At 57.3% G+C, this 21,288-nt stretch overlaps 1 protein-coding gene across 6 annotated transcripts; it reads left to right on the top strand.

Annotated features, from left to right (window-relative positions):
• Positions 1-6,819: 6,819 nt before the first annotated feature.
• Positions 6,820-21,226, top strand: NID2 (nidogen 2). 6 transcript variants are annotated; one of them, XM_057426307.1, is made up of 22 exons: positions 6,820-7,023; positions 7,674-7,982; positions 10,833-11,065; positions 11,334-11,746; positions 12,402-12,551; positions 12,628-12,873; positions 13,162-13,362; positions 13,535-13,753; positions 13,989-14,132; positions 14,466-14,594; positions 14,682-14,825; positions 14,917-15,036; positions 15,134-15,370; positions 15,990-16,226; positions 16,364-16,585; positions 16,725-16,894; positions 17,711-17,840; positions 18,010-18,181; positions 18,681-18,838; positions 19,408-19,531; positions 20,304-20,416; positions 20,510-21,226. In XM_057426307.1, exons 1-22 carry the CDS (start codon positions 6,835-6,837, stop codon positions 20,518-20,520), a joined length of 4,071 nt encoding a protein of 1,356 aa, XP_057282290.1. In that variant the 5' UTR covers positions 6,820-6,834; the 3' UTR covers positions 20,521-21,226. The 6 variants fall into 6 exon arrangements, with proteins under 6 accessions (XP_057282290.1, XP_057282288.1, XP_057282289.1 ...); XM_057426305.1 differs by having other exon boundaries at positions 15,987-16,226; XM_057426306.1 differs by having other exon boundaries at positions 13,532-13,753.
• The last annotated feature ends 62 nt before the right edge of the window (positions 21,227-21,288 follow it).

The raw sequence follows: 21,288 nt of genomic DNA, 5'->3' as shown, positions 1-21,288 counted from the left end.
GGCGATGGGAGGGGGGCCTAGAGCATCGGGGGTGAGACGGGGTGGGAATGAGCCCTGGCAGGGAGTGAGGGGGAGAAGGGAAAGGAGGATGGTTTCGGGTGCTGGGGTGCGCCTATAGCGAATGCCAGCCGGGGGGGGGCGGTCCAGGCGCGCTTGTCGCTCCGGTCCCTTGAGCTCCGGTGCGCGGGCGGGGTCGCTGTCCCGGGGGTGGCACCGGCCGCCCCGTCCCGTCTCCATTCCGTGGCCGCCACTGTCCCGTCCCGTCCTATCCCACTGGTCCCTGCAGCGGCGCCGGGCGCTACACCCAGGGAGCGATCCGGGCGCAAATCGTTGGGGTTTTTATTCGCTTTCTTTCCCTTGATTTGCGGTGTTTCCCTGGCTCTGCTCCCCGGCCCGGGGCCAGCGAAGGGGTTTACTTGGATCGGAGGCTGCCGCAGCTGCTGCAGAGGGGTGAGCGCCATCCTCCTGGGAGCTGCACCCCGGGCCAGATGTGCTGCAGCTGCAGCTCCTCGGATGCAGCTTCCTGTGTGGTGTTGTATGAGAACCCCTCAGCTCCTGCCCTACCCCCTTTTCCTGCCCTCCACAGAGCTCCCAGGCCAGAGGAGAGATCCCCTTTTGGGCTCACCCACTGGAGCACCCCAGCTGCTGAGGGGAAGGGACACACGTCCTGAGCAAATATGAACCCACACCAGTGTGAAAGCAGCCAAGAAGCCCAAGCCAAAGGAGACAGCCCTCGCCAGGGTTAGACCTGCTGCAGAGCAGCCCATATTCTGGATGGTTCTGAAGCTCACTTTAAGGGGAGATGGATCCTTAAAAGGGGGGGTGGGAATAGCAGGAAAGGAAAAAAAAAGGAAAAAAACTATCAACTAAAGCAGCCTGATTTGCTCCATTAGCGTGGGACCCTGGTGAAGCCTACACATTGAGTGCTCACATCCCTCCAAAATTCAGTGGGCCCACTGAGCTCCCCTGTGGATGTACAGCCTGTCCCAAGGAGCAGGCTGGGTGGAGAAGGCAGCTCCCAGATGTGCTGCCCATGTGTTCCACTATTTCCCATTGAATTTTCAACTAACCCAAGAGCTCTGTCCCCATTTAGCCAGATTGCTCAGCCCTAAAATCCCTTTTAGCATGAAATGCCCCTGGGTCTGCATCAGTCTTCAATTTAAAGAACAAATCCTATTGCCTCCATCCGCTGCTGCGGCTGGGGTGACCTCAGCACTGTTGGGTGCTTATTTTGGTCACCGTTTGTATCACAGCAGGCAGAAGGGACACGTGTCGGGTGAGAATAGCCTCCTCATGCAGCTCAGAGAGGCTCTGCGGCACAAAGGCTGGTGGGAGAGCCAGAGCCAGGAAAATGTGGCTTATTTGCTCAGAGAGGCTGTCGGGGGAGACAAAGGCAGGAAGCAGATAAATGCAGGGAACGGGGCTAATTGCTGGGATTAGTCACCCTGGAGCTCGGATGCTGCAGGGGTCAGGGCTGGAGGCCCGAGGGGGTCAGGCGAGGAGGGATGAGCTGGAGAGAAGTTTTGGAAGAGCCTTGGATTCGTTAGAGCCATGGGAAGGGCTGTTTGAGAGGAGAGCAAGGGCTGACCAGGTCCTGGACCCCATCTCTGACAATGTTTGCAGTGCAAGCCACAGGGTCACAGCTTCCCCAAGACTCCCTGCTCACCCCCCACCTAACCCATGCAGCAAATAAAGCCTCATTCTGCAGAGGACCCTTGCTTCAGGGTCTAAACACCCAGGGAGTGTCTCAAAGCTGCGTCAGCTCAGTCAGTGTGTATCAGGGGCCAGACACATCCCTGGGATGGGGCAGGGCTGGACCTCCTGCAGGGGGTGATGGGGAGAGGCAACCTGTGCCTGCTGCTCTTTGTGCTGCAGCAAAAACACAAGACCCCCCCGGAAGCACCAGAGCATGGACTGATTTTATCTCTGCTGTGAACACGCTCCCTCCCTGCCATCCCGGCGGATGCTCTCAGCCCCAGCACAAACCCATCCGGGCTGCTCTCCCGGCAGATGAGATCCCCTCTGCCAGGGAGTTTGCTGGAGCACGGACCAAATAAGGAACTTGTGGCTAATCCTGCGGGAACGGTGCGCAGGAATCAGTCAGCGTCAGGCGCGCTTGCAAGCTCCCTGTGAGCTCTGTGCCAAGCCCCCAGCACAGGGAGCTCCCAGGGCTCGGTGCTCTCATCCTGCACCTGCAGTACCAAAACCAGCTTTGCAGCGGTGTTTAGAGAGAGGAAGGAAGGAAGGAGAGCCCAGAGATTAAAAAATCCCACAACTTTTCTTTACCTTTATGTCTTAAAATACGTTCTAAAACCTGGGTCAGTCCTTTGGGCTGTGTCCCAGATGCCACAGGAAGCTTTTCCACATGGAAGTGATGTTTCCATCCCAGGAGTCTCCAGCTCCCTGGGGTGCTGGGAGATCCAAGCTCCACGACCTTTTCAGCCAGGAAAGCACTTGCTATCTTGCCTTTTAGAGTAGCAGCTTGATTATTTCTCCTCTCCATGCACCAAGCCACTTTCCAACACTTCTGCTTTAGCTGAGTTGCCCAGGGCCAAGAAACCGTCCTCAAACTATAAAAACCTTGGGTTTCTATATTATGGACCTACCTGTAATGTAGCACCCCATCTTCCCAGCTCTCTGCAAGGACAACATCTCTCCCAGAACACGTTTGATACCTTGAGCAGGAATATCTGTGTTGGGTTACAGATGGAGCATATGTGATGGACCCATGTATGGAAATCATCTGGAGCATGGGTGGACACCCTCCAGGAGCTGCAGGCTGCTGAGCCCATGACAGAAACCCTAGGAGCAGAAGAGTAGCTTGGGATGGCTGGGCATCTGGTGGGTGCTCTTGCACCTCAGTGACCTCCAGACCCATGCTTGATGATGCCCCTGAGCAACTGATGCACCTCCTGGGCCAGACTGGAGAAGGGTGTCCCCACGTGCAGGAGTGGTGGGCCAGGGCGAGCAGGCGGTGAGTCATGAGCGAAGCTGGTGCAAAGAAGTGATCCCAAAGTTAATGAGAACTGTTCCCAAAAATGGAAATGTCAAGAGCCTGGTACTGCGCTGGTGGGAATCTGCCCCGCTGCCATCGCTTCCCTGCTGTCAGCACCCAGTGGGATGCTCCCAGGAAAGGAAACAGCCACAGGGAAAGCAGCAAGGCCAGCCAGGAGCTATGGACCCATGGATTAAGCCACTGGGAGGGATATCTCGACATGGCCCAAGGGGAAGCAGACACCCCATGGGAGGACCATGGCCACCCAGTGATTCCCCTTTTGTCCCTGACACAACGTAGAGGTTGTTCCTGCTGCCAGCAAGCTGGGCTCACCCCAGCCATGCATCTGTTGTGTATTCTCAGATGGCTCATAAGGGTTGAGCTCAAACCTGAGGCTGTGCCCAGCTTTGCAGGAAAGAGGGCAGCTCATAGAGACTCTTCTTCTTCTGTCAGGTCTTATGGGCCCTCAGAGACACTACTGTCAGATTTGGCTGAAATTATCCAGCAGATTCCAACTATTAAGGTAGGGGGGATGACCCCCATTAGACGTCTCTTTTTTCTTAGGACATAAGGCCAAAATACTTGCGTATGCTGATCCAAGGAGATCAGCAATCTGCCCTTCCCTGCAGGAGAACCAAACCAGAAGGATGTTTATGGCACCAGCTTGTTGCCCTCCCTGCCAAATAGCCCAGCCTCTAGCAGGACTGGTTTCCAATAACCAGGAGGACAAAAGCTCCGAGGGCATTATTACAGTGACCCACTAACCCAGCTGGCAACGGGATATTGCCATGCTGGAGCTGGTTGAAGCCTTGCTCTTACCCCAGCCCCACACCACCCCTGCTCCTGCCTGACATCCCAAAGCACTGAAGCATCCCAGTGCACGTGTCTGCTTTCTGCTGCAGTCCCCAACCCCGCTTTGGTCACCAGGAATCAAGTTTCCTTTCCTGACCGCCCCAGGAGAGATGCATGTTTCCTGCTGCTTCCCTTATCTCTGCAGAACCCCGGGGCTGACAGGCCTTCGGGAAGAGGCTGCTGGGATTTCCTGCCTAGAACAGCCTCTGAGCCAGGGATTCGCCTGCCCTTCCTCATCCTCATTGGAGCCCAGGGTGAATGCGAGCCTTCAGCAGGATGGGGATTAATGGCCCCCCCACAGCAGTCACATCTGGCAGGAATCCAACCGCGGGGCTGCTGGGGGGTGACTGGTTTGTCCTGGTTTGTCCATTTTAGCAGAGGGAGTGGTGAGTGTCCATGGTGGTGGGGCTTCTACGTCCAGCTGGATCCCCCCCCCAGAGCATCCTCCAACTTCAGCACATCTGTTTCTGCCCCAAATGCCACCAAGTAAATGCCTATTGATTTCTTTTTTTTAATGCCCAAGCTATGAGAAGGACTAATCCCACCCTGGGCAAAGGCTCTGCTGAGGCACATGGAAGTGATTACAGGGATCAGTCCCTGCAAGCACCTCCTTTTGCAGCACATGGAGTGGGCTAGCATAGCCTGTCCCCATCCATATCCCCGTCCCCATCCCTATCCATGTCTTCATCCCCATTCCCATTCCCATTCTTGTCCCTGTCCCCATCTTCATCTTCATATCCATCCCTGTTCCCATCCCTATACCCATTTCCATCCCTATCTTCATCAGCATCCCCATCCTCATCTGCATCCACATCCCTATAACAGTTCCCATCCCCATCCTCATCCCCATCCTCAACCCTGATCCCATCCCCATCCTCATCCCCATCCCTATCCTCACCTCCATCTGTGTCCTCATACCTGTCCTCATACCCATCCTCACAGTTTGAGGGTCCCAGCCATTCTTTCCAGGGATTCTGCTCCCAAGGTCAGTGCATGACTCCAGCTCTTCCCAGCTGCCTCTTTTTTTTAACTGACTGGTACCAGTTTTGCTGAGGGGGTGGTAAAAAGCATTTTTAGAATCTTAAAGCCTGTGGTGAATTCCTGGCAGTTGCCCCTTCCACATGGCAAAGGGTCCTCGGGGCCCATGGGGCCCTTTTCTCCTAGGCGTGGGGCAGAACTGGCTGACTCGGTGTGGGGAACTCACGGGGGCAGCAGCTCCTCCCTTGAAGACCCAAGGTAATTTATCCCTTAAAGAATGCACTTGAAGATAAGTGTCTTAAAGAAATATCTGAGGACAGCAGCTGTAGCAGCTTGCAAATCAAATCCCCCCGGGTCCTTCCCTTGCAGCAGCCAGACATTTATAACTACAACATTTCCATCCCTGCAGGGATGCCTCTTTTTGTTTTTTCAGTAGCCCTCGAGCATCCCAAAAGGGCAGCAAGGCTGTGTCTGTTGGTCCTCACCCACCCATCACCACCTCTGAGATGCAACCAAATGCCTCTGTTCCCCATGGGAGGGACATTCCAGCTGGGGTCTCACCAGGAAGAGGGGCTGCCGGCTCCTTGCAGTGCTTGATTTCCCTGGAGACCCCTGGAGGTGTTTGAGCTTCAAATGAAAGCCATTTTCTTGGCACGGAGAGCTCTTCGAAGGCTGCAGACCGCATCCAGCTGGCCTGAGCCCTGCTCCAAGCCCTAATGATTTTCCATGGCCAGGCGAGGCGTCTCCCTCCAAGGGCCGGAGCCGGCCAGCTGACTGTAGCCAAGGGGGTGCAGCCTGTCCAGATGTGGCCCCCAAGGCCACACTTGCCAGGACAGACAGGATTGCAAACGAGCTTTGCCCCGGCACGGATGGGAGCTGCTTTCCAGGATGCCCGGCATGCGGCAGCTTGCAGGAGGGAACCGGGGCTGCAGTGACAAATCCCTGTCACTGCAACAGGGATGGGGCAGTGGGCATCCAGCTGCTTCCCCCTGTGAAGATTCCTACCGGGAATACCATGAAAGTGTCCCTGATTTATTTCTCTCGTCAGCCTACAGGGTTTGACACTTCTCTCCTTATTATCTGGCATTCCTCGGGCATGTATACATTTTGGGACAGATGTGATACGAACACTGGCCTGGAGCCAGGGAAGCGGGAAGTGCTTCAGGAAGATAGAGCAGAGCTTTTGGCTGCTCCCAGACTGGATTTCCAGGAGTACTCAGTGAGTCCAGGTCCCTGGATCTGCGCTTGTCCTTTTCTCCATCACTGTGGGTGCTCCCAACCCAAAGGCAGGGAACCCCTCCTGTCCTCGACCTCTCTGGGTGGGGATGATGGTTTGGGGGTGGATAAACTCCATCAACCCTGCGCCCAGGCTGTCGTGTATGCGTGGGGAGCCCACGGCTGCATCTGCTCGCTGACAGCTTGCCAGTTGAGCTGCATGACATATTTTGGCCGGGTGGCTGTTCCAGTCGTCGTGTCCCCGGATTCCCCCCTCGGTCCTCTGGGGATAAGGAGTCACGTTTCTGCCCGGCTCCAGGGAGCGGGATCCGAGGGGAGCGAGTGAGGAGCGGCCAGGGCCTCTCGCCCACGTCCCGGCCCCTGCCCCCTTGGCTGCGGGCCTGGCTCCGTGGGCGCCGCACCCGGCGGGGGATGCAGGGCCCCGGGGACGATGCCATCTCCCGGGATGCCACCGTGGTACCCAGCCCGGAGGGGGTGGGGGGGGGGGGTGGGGGGTGGTGGCAGTGGGAGGTGGGCTTGAGCCCGAGGCGCATTTTGGGGAAAGACCCTATTGGTCGGGGCCGGGGCCGGGGGATCCAATGGCAGCGCGGTCGCGGTCTGGACCCGCCCCGCCGGCGGCGCGCCCCGTCCGGCCGCGGCGGCAGCGGTTCCCTCCGCCGGGTCGGGGCTGCCCCGTCGGGTCCGCTCCGCGCTGCTCCCTCGCTCAGATCCGGCTCGCCCCGTCGGGGGCGGTGGACGCCGTCGGGGGTGTCCCGTGGGCCGGCGGCGGCGGGATGCGGGCGCTGGCGGCGGTGCTGGCGGCGGCGCTGGCGGTGGGGGCAGCCCTGCCCCGCCCGGGGCTGCTGCCGCACGGTCCAGCCCGTGGCGATGCGCGGCTGCGGCCCGGCGACGACGAGAGCTCGCCCGGGGTGCCGCTCCGCCCTGCCCCGCGCCTCTACGGCCGCGCTGCCCGCCGCCTCTACGTGAGTCCCGGCTGGCCCTGCCCTTCTTACCCCCGGACCCCTTCCTCCTCTCCATCATCTCCCTCTGCCCTCCATCTTCTCATACTTCCCATCCCTATACCTCCCTCCTTCCATCCCTCCTTGCCTCTCCAACTTCCCACATTCCTCTCCATGCCCCTGGCCCGCCTTCTCTCCTTCTTCCCATCTCTTCACCGCTCTGTCTTTCCATCCCTCCTCCCGCTCACCCCCTTCCTCCCCAGCCTGCACATCTATCTCCTCTTGCTGCTTCTCCCCACCCTTCCATGTGTGTCTTTGCTGCCTCCACCACCGCACGTGACTTTCCTCCATGCATCCCTTTTCTCCACCTATTTCCCCCCTTCACCGCGCTCCTGCCACCTCATGCCCGGTGTCTCTGGCTGCAGAGGAACAAGAGGGCTTTCTCTTTTGCAGCTGTTCCCCGTGGCTGCAGCTGGGGCAGGCCCTGAGCTGCAGCTCTTTGGGGGATGGAAAAGCCAGGGGTCTTTGTTTTTTTCCCTAGGCGGATGGGGCCACGCGGCCTTAGGGCCCTCAGCCCTGTGCCCTGCTCCAGCAGGGAGGGAGGGACATGGCAGGGAGACAGTGGCTGAGGTGCCTCTGCTGCCCCTGAGCACCCTGCAACGCTCTCTCTGCAGGTGGGGACCAACGGGGTCATCTCCACCCAGGATTTCCCCAGGGAGACGCAGTACGTGGATGATGATTTCCCCACAGACTTCCCTGTCATTGCTCCCTTCCTGGCTGACCTCGACACCTCCGGAGACAGAGGGAACATCTACTATCGGCAAGACAACTCTCCGGACGTGTTGGACCAGACTGTGGGCTATATCCAGGCTGGGTTCCCCCACACCACCGGCTCCTTCTTGCCTACCAATGCATTTATCGCCACCTGGGAGGACGTGGGAGCCTACCAGGAGCTCTCACAGGACACCGAGCCCTCCAGGAAGGTGAGGTCAATAGGCTGAGGTTGGACACCCATCCTTACCTGTCATGGGAGGATAAGTCTTCCTTGTGTAGCACCCAAAATGCTGTCGCATCTTTCTGGGCAGCTGGATGGTGGATCCAGCCTTGGATGAACACTGGGGAAGACATGGAGCTTCTCCTCTGTTCAGAGCTGCAGCAGTGGTGGATCTGTCAGCTTTGCTGATGGGCAGAAGAGGTTTAGAGGTTGCCTTCAACTCCATGGTTGAAACTGCTCAGGCTTTTCCCTGCTTACAGTGCCAGTGGCTCTGGATTTGCAGGGCATAGTTGGGCCAGGGGCAGCTGGTGGTTCACCCATCTTGCTTCTGGTGGCTTGGGGCTGCTCCTTCCTTCTGCCTGCAGGTTGATAACACTGCTGGTGAGGAACCAGCTTCAGAGTTTCCACTGTGGGTTGATTTTTGTGTCTGGAAAACAAGCTTGTATGTGTTCACCAGGTCGGGAGATGACCTGTGCTCTCCTCTCATGGGCTGATAAACCTCTTGGTGGGTGGACCTCCAGCGCTGCCTTTCCCTGAAAACTACGGAGCTGCTGCTAGGGCATGAACTGTCACCTTAGGCTGATGACGTGCTGAGGAGGTGACGGTGATGCTCTGCTGGCAAGATGGGCTTTTTGAAACAAGCTGAATACGAAGAGCTGCAAGAGGAAAACTCCTGTGATGAGCACCCAGAGCTGTGCCATGGGTGATGGGCTCTCACCGCTTTGGGCTGAACCCAAAGCCCATCAACAGCCACCACATCCCCACAAGCCACCAGGAGCTGTCCCTGCCGCTATGCCCCCTGATCCGGGGCCCTTTGGTAGCGGGTTGCTGAGAGTGAAGCCAAGCAGGGAAGAAAACGAGGTTTGGAAGGAAACAACGCACATTTTTTCCTCTAATTTAAAACTTGGGAAAGCAGCTGAAGAGATGCCATCAGGGGCCTCGCAGCGACCTTGCAGCCATCAAAAATGCAGCCTCCTCTTCCTGATTGTTGTTTTTCCTCTCTGAGAATTTGGTTCGGGTTTTAAAAGGAAACTGGTCTTGCTTGGAAACAAGGAAAGGGAAGGCTTCATTCAAGACCCACTGAAATGCAGCTTGTGCTCATCCTTTGCTGAATCCCCTCTTAGCTAAAAAGCTAAAAAACTGCTAGAAAGGTCCCCCCAAACCACTTTTTTCTTACCCAACATGCCATTTATTGAAATCTGCCTTCCTGCTGCTCAGAACAAGGACTGACTTCGAAGCCTGTACTTCCTGCTTTGGAAAGTAGCCACTCATCTTTTTTTGAGCATCACAAGCAGAAACCTGGGTTAAGCCTGGGGGGTTAGAGGCTCCCCCATCCCCTTCCTTGGGGACATAGGCCCATGGAATGGTTAGGGCTGGAAAGGACCTTAAGATCATGCTCCTACTCCCTGCAGTGACACTTGCCAGGGCTGCGGGAGCAGGGCAAGAGCTGACCCCTCTTCTGCAGGAGCAAGACTTGCCCTTTGGGCTGGAATTTGCCCTTTGCAGCTCTTTGCCGGGAGCAGTCAGCCACAAACTGGGGCCTGACCTCCCTGTCTTTGCCCTGCATCCCACAGTGCCAGAACATCAGAGTCACCCCCTGGTTCCCCCCTTACTGCCCACCACAAGGCAAAATGAGCCCTGCAGCTGCCGCTGCAATTTGGCTGCGTGGGGGAGGAATCCAGCCCCAAGGGGGGGATTGTCCCCCCCAGCTCTTGGCCGCCTTTGCACGGGGTCTCTGAATGCCCAAGTGTGCGACGCACACAACAAGGCTCTTTATATCCTGCGGGGCTGCCAGGAAACCTTGCGATGCCCTGGGGGCCCCACACCCCAAAACTGGGGCTGGTGCTGCAAGGACAGGCAGGGTTGGGCTGGGGGGTGATGTGGGGGGAGTCCCCACTCCCGTACCTGCTGCTCTGGGGGTGAAAATGGGATTTTAATCATTTTTCCTTTAGTCAGGCACATTCCCTGCTTGCTGCTCCCTGCAGCTCATGGAGAAGGGCTGCTGCTGCTATGTGCTTATATTTATTGAATCAGAGAGCAGGACCGATGTGGAGTGGGGGGTTGGTGCAAATGCTGTAAGCATTGGTTTCCCCTCATTTGGGGCAACCACGATGTGGCTCATGAGGGTTGTGCTCACTGCAGCCTGTCCACCCATGGGTTATTGCTGTGGTCCCACTCCCTGGCACAGCCTCACTCAGGGCTGGCGTGGCCCCAAGGCTCACAGGGCTGGCACGGCAGGCAGCCAGTGTGCCTATAGCGGGATGTATGGGTGTGGGGAAGGCGGGAGCACATGCATGTTTTTTCCTGAGGAAACCAAGCTAAAATTGTTCTCGAGGGAAGCGGGGGGAGGGATGCAGGTTTTCCTCTGGTGCTGATGAGATGGAGAGGGGCTGCTGGTGTCAGGGGCAGGATAGGAGGTGGAGGATGGGAGTAAGGAAGCTGCAGTGCACCAGCCTGGTGCATGGGTTACATGGCCAGGGATGCTTCCGGGCATCATGGTACAGGGCTGTCACCTCCCTGGTGACAGTTCCAAGGGACACCCCTGCACTGATGCAGCTGAGAGGGGGTGGCCTGGCTCTGTCATGGGCTCTTGTGGAGGATGATAAGTGTCTTTCCCAGCACATCGCACTGGGGTTTGGCCATGTGCAAGCAGCCCCTGCTCCTGCCCTTGCCCAGGAGGTCTCTCTGCAGGCTGTTGAAGGGCTCTTTCGGGACACTTTTATGCAATGTCGTGTGTGGGGAACTGCCTTTCACATCCCTGGTCCCCTTCCCTGTCTCAGTCCTCTGCTGGCATCCTGCCCCTCCCTGACGTCTGTCTGTCCTGCTGTCCCTTTGGCAGCTCAACACCTTCCAGGCAGTCATAGCCTACAATGATGAGGACACCTATGCCATCTTCCTCTACCCTGAGGGCGGCCTCCAGTTCCTGGGGACGCGGCCCAAGGAGTCGTACAACGTCCAGCTGGAGCTGCCGGCCAGGGTGGGCTTCAGCTGGGGGGATGGCGATGACCCGAAGAGGGATGGGCTCTTCCACAGCCTGGCCAGCAGCGAGCCGGCTCTGCGGAACCTGGAGCGGTGCGTGGTATCTGGGGGCCGTGTGGGGTGGGCAGGGGGACTGGGGTCACCTTCTCCCAGCCCTCAGAGCCTTTGGAAGGCTGGAAGAAGAAGGGACGCAGTCTGGGGTGATGGGCTGAGGTGGGGGGCTCAGCTCCATGTGCACAGAAGCTTTTTGGGAGCTGTGCTTGTGATCCCGGGAGGGGTGGTGTGAAGCAGGGCCGGTACCTTCGGGGTGGGTTTTCCACCATGGCTGTGATGGATGTGTTTGTGTGCTGCTGTTCTGCAGGGAGAGCAACACGGGGGTACCAGGCGTGTGGGTCTTCCACGTGGGCAGTGTGGCACCACTAGAGCATGTGGAGCCAGGAGCTGTGCCTGTACGCCATGCATCCAGCAGTGCCGACTACACCCGCACACTCTACAGCCGTGCTGACCACTACAGCCGTGCTGACCACACATCCATGGAGCTGCTGGCACAGCACAGCTCGGACACCTTGCATCCTGACCATGGACCCCGTGCCCCCACACTGCAGGGCATTGTCCCCAAGGGGCTGCCTGCATCCCTGGGGCAGGAGCAGAGCCGCCGGCTGCACCCCAGTGTGGATGGCAGTGCCCAGCGGAGCTACTCTGCCAACCCCTCTTCCTACAGCTCTGGGCATCACGGTGTCGGTGTGGAGGAAGACGTGCATTTTAACCCTGATGGTGAGTGGACACAGCCCCTCCGATGACCGAGTGGGGACATCTCATGGCCGGTGGCTCCCTAAAAAACGCCTCTTTGCTGCAAGCTCATCTCTTCCCAAGCAGCTGGGGCTGGAGGTAGTGTGGGCTGGCACTGCCCCTCCAAAGCTGCTGCCCTTCTAGCTCCTTTCCTCCCAGCCAAATCCTGCTGCCAAGGGGCTGCCGGAGCTATATGTCCCTGTCCGCCATACATCCCTGCCTGCTGGGTTTGCTGCTGCTCTGCCCCACATTGTGAGGAGGGAAGCTTGGAGCACAGGAAGCTCAGGGGACAGGTCCTGGCATGGGGCCAGGGCTGGCCCTGTGCCCCCACCGCTGCTGAGTGGGCTGGAGAGCCACTGTGGCGTGTGCCTGCAGGAGCAAAGCCCTGTCTCTGGGCTGCTGTCTCCCAGAAATAAGCAGGAACTCGATCTCTCGCGTTCTGTCAGAGCTGCCTGAAATCAGGCAACAGGTTCAACCCCCTCAGCCTTCCCTGTGCATCCTGGGAAGCTCTTTTGGGGTCACCAGCTGGCCTGTCTCCCAACAGTGTTGACGGTGGTTTTGGGTTAAAGAGGCAAGGTGCCCACCCCCTATGAGGGGTGGCTTTGTCACCATGTCCCCAACCCTTTCCCCTTGGCCCTAGTGTTCACCTACAGCGCAGCCAGCAGAGAGACATGTGCCCAGCACCACGAACGCTGCTCCCCGCACGCCTTCTGCACTGACTACGCCACCGGTGTCTGCTGCCACTGCCGGGCCACCTACTATGGCAATGGCCGGCAGTGCCTGCCTGAAGGTATGTGGGGCAGCGGTGGGGACGGGCATCCTGTGCCAGGGTGGCCACTGCCAGGGGTGCCCATCTCCCTACCCAGGGGCTGTGCATCGCCTCAACGGGAAGGTGAGCGGGAGCCTGACGGTGGGACGGGCATCCGTCCGCTTCCAGGACGTCGACCTGCACGCATACATCGTGGGCAGTGATGGCCGAACCTACACAGCCATCAGCGGGGTGCCCCAGCCCGCTGCCCGCGCCCTCCTGCCCCTCCTGCCCATCGGCGGGCTCTTCGCATGGCTCTTTGCCCTGGAGGAACCCAGCTCCGAGAATGGCTTCAGCATCACTGGTGAGCCAGGGACCTGGGATGCACCATGGAGTCCCTTTGCTTTGAGGAACATGGCTTGTGATGGGGTGGGTTGCTCAGATCTGGGGTGATGTGTGGTGTGGGGCAGGTAGTGAGAGCTGTGGGTTCGGGGCAGCCCCATGGCTCCTCCGATCACCTCCTCAGGCTCAGCTTGCAGTCACCTCCCTGCTGTGAGCCCTCACGGGTGTACCAGAGGAGCAGGGAAGCTTTGGGCATGTATTCCCTAAAAATCCTACATCTGAATGCTGCCTGTTCCCTTCTCGTGTTCAGGTGCCGAGTTCACCCAGAACCTGGAGGTGACCTTCTACCCTGGGGAGGAGACAGTCCACATCACTCAGACAGCTGAGGGCCTGGGGGCAGACAATTACTTAAGCCTTAAGACACACATCCAGGGCCAGGTGCCATTTCTCCAGGAGAACACCACTGTCCACATCGCTCCCTACAAGGAGCTCTACCACTACTCCAGCTCAGGTAAGAGCCCATGCTCAACCCCGGGTTTAGTTTCTCAAGCGCCATCCCTGTGTGCCCTGCTTGGAGCACCCCAAAACCACCCCGTTCCCACTGCGGTTCCCCAAATCCAAGAAGCATCTCTGCTGAAGCCTGCTCGCCCACATACGATGGGGTTTCTCTTGCCGTCAAGCAGCTGTGACATCCTCTGCTCAACGGGAGTACGTCCTGGTTTCGGGCACCGCCAACCAGACCTTGTCCTACCGCCTGCGGCAGAACATCACCTTTGCCGGCTGCCCACACACCCGCCTGCTCGCCCGGCAGCGCCTGAGTGTGGCACGCGCCTTCACCCTCTATGACAGCCAGGAGCACGTCCTGCGCTACGCACTCGCTGCCCACATCGGCTCAGCAGGAGGTGAGCTCCATCACCCCCCCGAGGTGCTGACCCCAGGGTGCCAGCCACTGCTCACGTTGCCCCTAAACAGCCAAAGGAGACTGGATTCTTTTGGCACTGGGGGCCTGCAGCCACAAGGGCTCTGCATGGGTCAAGGGTGCTGTGGCAAGGCAGTGATGCCCATGCCAGGGAGGAGTGGGAACCCCACGTCCCCCAGATCTTTTTCCTGCCCCATTAACACCCACCTCCCCTGCAGACAATGCTGAGAATTCCCCAGTGAACCCCTGCCATGACAGTACACACACATGTGAGGCAACAGCACGCTGTCAGCCCGGCACAGGGATGGAGTACACGTGTGAGTGTGCAGCTGGCTACCACAGTGATGGACGGGGTTGCCGAGGTGAGTGGGGCTGTGGGTGGGTGCAAGGGGTGGCTGGTGCATCCTATCCCTCAGGGGACACTGTGGTGGCCACTGCCATTCGGGGTGTCAAGAGGTGCCACAGCACCTACAGTCTCAAGAGCTGCACCAAGGATATGGATGATTCATGGGGGGAAACTGAAGGAGGGTGATGGGAGGCTGCGGGGGACACTTGGGGAGTGTTGTGGAGATGGAGAAAGTGGCAGATGTGAGATGGGCAGCTTGGGGCAGGACATCCCACCCCAGGCCAGGAGCAGCCAGACCCCAAAATGGGGGTGTTCCACCACTGCTGGTGGTGTCTCCCCCTTTCTCTAGATGTGGATGAGTGCGCAGAGGGCCTGAGCCAGTGCGGGCCCTTCACTGTCTGCCTGAATGGGCCAGGCAGCTACCGGTGCGAGTGCCACAGCGGGTACCGGCTGTCGGAGGACGGGCAGCGGTGTGTGTGTAAGTGCCAGCCCTGTGGTTTGGGGTTCCCCCACCCCTGTGCCCCGTGGGCCTTGCCCCAGCCACCTTCACCTCCTATCCCCGCAGTGCTGGCACCAGCGAGCAACCCCTGCGAGGATGGGAGCCACCCATGTGCGCCAGGGGACCGAGCACGCTGCCTGATCCGCGCCGGGGGCCAGCCCGCCTGCGAGTGCCTCCCTGGGTACACTGGTGATGGCATCAGCTGCTCCGGTATGGGGTGCAGGGGGGACCGCAGGGTGCCTTTACTGCACAGCTGCTGGGGTGCCCTGTCCCGGCTGATCCTCATCTTCCCCATGCACAGATGTGGATGAGTGTGCCGAAAACCCATGTCACCCAGCCGCTGTCTGCTACAACACTCAGGGTTCCTTCTCCTGCCGGTGCCATCCGGGCTATGAGGGTGATGGTTTCCAGTGCTCTCACGGTAAGGCTGTCTGGCTGGCCCCATACCCCCAGCTCTGCCTCGGGCAACTTCTTGTGTCCTCACTCTGTTGTTGCTTTGGCTGTCCCGGCATTGGAAGGGAGCACACAGCGGCTGACACCCTGCCAGCACGAGCGGCTGTACCCACGGGAGGTGCCACCAGGACCCTCACCTGTGAGCAATGGGCATGTGCCCCAGTGTGACGAGGAGGGCCGGTACCGGCCCCTGCAGTGCCACAGCAGCACCGGGCACTGCTGGTGTGTGGATGCTGCGGGGCAGGAGATTGCAGGCACGCGTACAGCACCGGGCAGCACACCGCCTCGCTGCGGGACCCCAGGTCAGTGCTTCCCCGTGACGGGTGAGGGGAAGGAGGGTTGGGTCCTTCTGCATCTCGTTGGCATCCCAAAGGGATCAGTGGGCACCCAGCTGGTGGGAAGCATCTGGCAGCACTGGCTGCTGTTGTGCTCTGTAACAGAAGGTGTTGGGAAAGTGCTGGGACAGGAAGAGCCCTGCCTGTCCCTGCCCATCTCGCATGGGTGCAGAACTTTGTCCCCAACTACCTGCAGAGTGGGGCTGAAAAGAGAGGAGGTGACCCTCTGCTCAACCACTGAGCTGGGAGCTTCACTGTTATGGCCTAGGTGTGGGTGCTGCTGAATGGGTGGTTGGGAACATCAGGGGGCTCTTGGGTCTTTAGGGCATCCTGGCCCATGGAGTTATAGTAGCAGTGGCCATTGGGGCACCTTCTGTGTCATCTTGCAATGGAGGTGACAGCCACGGGCTGGTGAGGGGCCTGGAGAAGGGCAGCCCCAGCACAAGGAGGGAGGCCAAGTGGTGCCAGCAGAGCATCACCCAGCACCTGCAGCCATGGGAGAAGCAGGGCCAAACCTAGGTGCCAAGTGGGTGCAGGGGAGCTGCATGGCACCCCCTGAGCCTTAAGGGGTGTTTGCTGCCAGCAGAGTCCGTCCAGCAGCTGACCCCCTGTGAACATGCACGGCTGTACCCACGGGAGGTGCCACCAGGACCCTCACCTGTGGGCAATGGGCATGTGCCCCAGTGTGACGAGGAAGGTCGGTACCGGCCCCTGCAGTGCCACAGCAGCACCGGGCACTGCTGGTGTGTGGATGCATCAGGGCAGGAGATCGCAGGCACGCGTACGGCACCAGGCAGCACACCGCCTCGCTGCGGGACCCCAGGTCAGTGCTGCAGCACCCCACCATGGAGGGGCACCCAGCAAGGAGAGGGGGACCATGGCCTCTGGCAAAGCCCTGAGTCCCCCCAGGCTTGCACATGGGGTCCCTCACAGGGGGTGACTGTCGCCCTTCCTGTGCAGGCTCCACAGAGCGGCCCCCCACCATGTGTGAGCGCTGGCGGCAGAGCTTGCTGGAGCACTACGGGGGCAGCCCCCGCAGTGACCAGTATGTGCCACAGTGCGACGTGGAGGGCAACTTCACCCCGCTGCAGTGCCATGGGGACAGCGGGTACTGCTGGTGCGTGGACGAGAGCGGCAGGGAGATCCAGGGCACGCGCTCGGAGCCTGGCAGCACCCCGCCATGTAAGAGCTGAGCACCCCAAACATGCCCCCCCCCGACTTAGCAGAGCACAGGCTCTCAGTGCTGCACCCCGTTCCTGCTCAGGTACCGAGCCATGGGGCCAATGCTCTTTCTCCCTGTCCCCCCCTGTTTATGTGCCAGGTCTCCCCAGTGTCGCACCGCCCAGTGTCCGGCCCTCGCCCCGGCCCGATGTGTCCCCACCAGCCACAGGGACGTTTCTGCTCTACGCTCAGGGACAGCAAATTGGCTACCTCCCGCTCAACGGCACGCACCTGCAGAAGGAGGCGGCGAAGACCCTGCTCTCCCTGCACGTACAGTATCTCCAGCATTGGGTCTGGGGTGCAGGACCACTGGAGGGAGTTAGGAACAGGCTGATGTATTTCACATCTCTCTGGACCACTTCTGTCTGCACTCTGATGGTCTGAGGCTGATTGAAGGTTGATGTTGGTTTGTGGGACATTGGTTGTGCTGGCTGCTGTGGCACTGGGAGGGAGTAGGAGTGCTCTCACCTCTTCCTCCAGCCATCCCTGAGCAGACGGACAGGTCACAGATGTGGGGTGCCTGCACAGGGAAGGAGCATGGGTGCTTGCAGAGGTCCCTTGGCCTTTGGTCACCGGCCCCAGGCTTCCATCCTGCACGTCTCTACTGCAAAGTTGCCTTTTCCCTTCCTTGGACTCCTCTTGGAGCATGGCCATGTGCATCTCCATCCAAGCCAGACCGAGGGAGAGGAATGCTGGAAGCTGGGCCATGACCCTCCCTGCACCCTGGGGAACTGAAACACCTCGCCAAGCATTCCCTTTCCCCATCCTAAAGGTCATTCCTTGGGCTGGCTTCACTGTTGGAGCAGTCTCTCCCTGAGCCAAAGGGTTTCAAACCCATCTGGATGTGGGTATGTGCCTGCCACAGCTGGCCTAAAAACCTCTGCTGCAGCATTCAGCTGGGGGTGTGCAGTAGGAGCTCATCAGTGTTGGGTTTGCCAGGGAAAAGGGATCTGAAGTGTCATTCCCTATTGCTCCATCTCGCAGTGCACTGGGCAGCTCTCAGTGCTGGCTGGTGGGATAAGGATGAGGCTCTTGGCTGTGGTCCAGGCAGGATTTCACTCTGTGTCCCTCTCCCAACCCTGGCAGGGCTCCATCGTGGTGGGGATCGACTATGACTGCCGGGAGAAGACTATCTATTGGACCGATGTGGCCGGACGGACCATAAGCCGGGCAAGTCTGGAGCCAGGTGCTGAACCAGAGACCATCATCAACTCAGGTGTGCTCCCATCACCCAAACCTGCCCAAAGCCACAGCAGAGGGCTCATGCCTGCCTGTGCCCATCACAGGTTTGGGGTTCCCCACTGCGCCCTCACATCCTTTAGCTTTGGGTCAGGACGCTGTGATGGGTCCAGGAGCAGCTCTGACCATGCCCATCCCTCCGGCAGGACTCATCAGCCCCGAGGGGCTGGCAGTGGACCACCTGCGCCGAGCCATGTTCTGGACTGACAGCGGCCTGGATAAGATCGAGAGAGCCCGGCTGGATGGCTCTGAGCGGCGAGTGCTCTTCGACACAGACCTCGTCAATCCCCGGGCCATCGCGGTGGACCCTGTCCGAGGGTGAGCAGCAGCGCGGATTTGCACACAGGGCTTTGCAAGGTGTAAGAGCTGGACACTCGGTGGGGTGCCAAGGACCCATCCTACATTGCACACCCACAGGAGGGACTGGCTCTGTTCCCCACCCCCTCTTTCACTGAATAATTCAGGATCTGGCTAAACCTGCTGTTTCAGCATCAGGATGTGCATTATTTGTGAAAGCTTTGAAACACGCCTGGTGTTCGAAAACACAAGCTGTGCCTCTAGGGTGCTGTAGTGATACAAACTGTGCTACTCCTAAGACCTGCCCTCATGTAGGAGCTACAGTTTGCGCCGTAAACATGTTTGACATTATTCTGGTTTTCTGTTAGAGATTTTTTCAAATCAAATAAAGATTTCAGGCACTGTTAAGGGGAAAAAACCTGGCCTCTCTTCAAGAGAGCCAGTAACAAAGAGAAAGCTCTTCATCTCCTACGACTCCTTTTGTGTATCTGATTGTTCATGATGTACTTTTTTTCCCAAGCAACCTTTACTGGACGGACTGGAATCGTGAGGCACCCAAAATTGAAACATCCACTGTCAATGGAGCCAACAGGAGGGTCCTGGTGAATAAGGACATTGGCTTGCCCAACGGCTTGACCTTCGACCCCTTCTCCAAGCTGCTCTGTTGGGCAGATGCAGGTAACTTCTTCACCCAGGATAGATCAGACCAAGACATATCAAACCTCGAGGAGAAATCCAGCTATGTATAAATGCAAGTAAGGGTAGGACAAGGAGTAATGGCTTTAAACTAAAAGAGGGGAGATTTAGGTTAGATATTAGAAGAAGTTCTTCCCTGTAAGGGTGGTGAGGCACTGGCACAGGGTGCCCAGAGAAGCTGTGGCTGCCCCATCCCTGGCAGTGTTCAAGGCCAGGTTGGACAGAGCTTGGAGCAACCTGGTCTAGTGGAAGGTGACCCTGTCTGTGAAAGAGGGTTGGAACTGGATGGTCTTTAAGGTCCCTTCCAACCCAAACCGTTCTGTAATTCTGTGTATGTCTTATGTCTTCAGCCTATTGCTACCTGTGGGCTTCTCTGCACCCTTCCACTGTCCTGCCCCAAACTGCCCCTGTGTAACAGGGTCAGTGGGGCTCACAGCATAAGTTGCTTCTACACCCTTAGGCTGAAAAGCTGTTTCAAAATTCAGTGAATACAAAGAACATGCTTGGTGGGGTTATTTTTGTGGCCTAATAACTGTCCTGTGTTTGAAAAGGAACAAAGCATCTGGAGTGCACATTCCCTGATGGCACGGGTCGGCGTGTCATACAGAACAACCTCAACTACCCCTTCAGCATCATCAGTTATGCCAATCACTTCTACCATACGGACTGGAGACGGTAAGGAAAGAAAACCCCCTCCCTCCCACAGCTGGCAATGCTGAGGAGCATTTCCTAGGGCTCTGCTCCCCGAAGTGGCCAGGAGCCAGGCTCCACACTCCCTGTGGAGCTGTGCTAGTGAGCAGCTTGGAGGGCCTTTGAGCCAGAGTGGGGGGAAATGAAACATATCCCCAGCTTGCTCCCTGGTCCCCAAGTCCTGGAACCTCACCAGAGCACACTCAGTGTCTCCTGCAGTGCCGCGTTCATCAATACCCGCTTGTAAATCTCAGTGCAGAAGTTGTTTAGGAGCAACCCCAGCTTCTCAGGAGGGACAGAAATAGTGGTTGGGTTTGTTGTTGTTTTTAACTAAAGCTTGGCACATTTCTGAATCCAGATTAAGTCAAAGAAAATATTCTGTCCTCAGTGGTTCCCTTCCCCCCCACCACCCAAGGCCTTCAGCATCAGGAACTCGCCTCTATTCCCACTCCAGCTGGAAGCTCTCAAAACTTCGATCCAACCATAGCAATCACAACAAACGCTTAAGTGCTTGTCATGCTTGCAGGAGACTCTTCAGGGAGATAATCTCTCCTTGGAAGGCCATCTGTGTGACTGGATCACCAAAAAGAGACACTGAACAAACTAGATGTAGATTTTATGGGGGAAATTTATTTCCCCTTGTTCTGCAAGTGTTCAGACCAATCTTTTGAGCTGCCTCTGTTCCTAAATGTATATAGATGGGGGGAAAAAAACAAGTTTCATAGGTGAGTAAAGCACTTCTCCCCCTTATCACCAGGGATGGTGTGATAGCTGTTGATAAGGAAACTGGCTCCTTTACTGATGAGTATCTTCCAGAGCAGCGATCACATCTCTATGGAATAACTGCAGTTTATCCCTACTGCCCTGGAGGTAAAACCTACCACAAAACCCACCCACCCTTGATTGTCTAACAAACAGCTGCTGTGTGCTTGATGTGCTAAAGATACCCATTTCTCTCTGCAGCCAGGAAATAGTAACTGCTATTTCGAGAAACAACCATCTTTGCACCCAAAAGAACTTCAGACCCAGAAAACTGTCACTGCACACAACTAAGAGGGGAGAAACCCTTAACGAAGGCCAATGAAGCAAGCTACTTTTCTACAAAAGATTACTTAGTGTTGTTTGAAGTGATACCTCAAGTCTTTACTACTGTATTTTTTTAAGTGGAAAACATCAATATATTACCAAAAAAATAAAAATGGTCCTGTGGATCTTAGGCAAGCAAACTTAAAATGTAGTTTCTTATTCAAATGATTTATTAGACAAAGAATGGATTCATTTTTGACAATCTGACCAACAGTCCTTTTAGCCAAAAAAATAAGCGCCTACAGGGAGCTTTGGATGCAGTATTTGCTGGGTCTAAGTAATGTACAGCCCTGAAGATAGAGACCATGTGTGCTCCAACAGTGTGCAGAACAGTTACGTGATGTGGCAAAGGCATTGAAGATTTTCCAGAAGACAACTCTTGTGTTTTCACCACTGCCTCAATGCATGTCTTTTAGTATTTATATTAGAAGAATATGCTAGAATTGGTCTGTTCATGCTTGTTGGTTCTTCTAAGTGCCTTCATAGACCTACCCAATGTAGACCAATACATGTTCAGAAATACCATTTACAATGTAATGCTTCACTTTTTCTAGGTTACTACAATAATTGAATAAAATGGTTGGTTTAAGTTTCCCTTTGGATTTAGTTTTTAAGTATTTCAGTTGTAGGGTAGAGAGTGGAGAAGCAGCAAGCAA

This window comes from Pezoporus wallicus, unplaced genomic scaffold (genome assembly GCF_028554395.1).
Source record: "Pezoporus wallicus isolate ANWC-B61680 ecotype Strahan unplaced genomic scaffold, APGP_CSIRO_Pwel_v1 contig_8403, whole genome shotgun sequence".
Classification (NCBI taxonomy): Eukaryota; Metazoa; Chordata; class Aves; order Psittaciformes; family Psittacidae; genus Pezoporus; species Pezoporus wallicus.
Note: the sequence above shows the minus strand (reverse complement) of the source record. Positions and strands in the feature narration are given on the sequence as shown.

Coding starts and splice junctions, on each gene's coding strand:
- NID2 (XM_057426304.1), top strand. CDS start 6,835: ATGCGGGCGCTGGCGGCGGTGCTGGCGGCGGCGCTGGCGGTGGGGGCA. Junction 13,363..13,531: donor CTACCACTACTCCAGCTCAG/GTAAGAGCCCAT, acceptor CTTGCCGTCAAG/CAGCTGTGACATCCTCTGCT. Junction 16,227..16,363: donor GCCTCGCTGCGGGACCCCAG/GTCAGTGCTGCA, acceptor CTTCCTGTGCAG/GCTCCACAGAGCGGCCCCCC.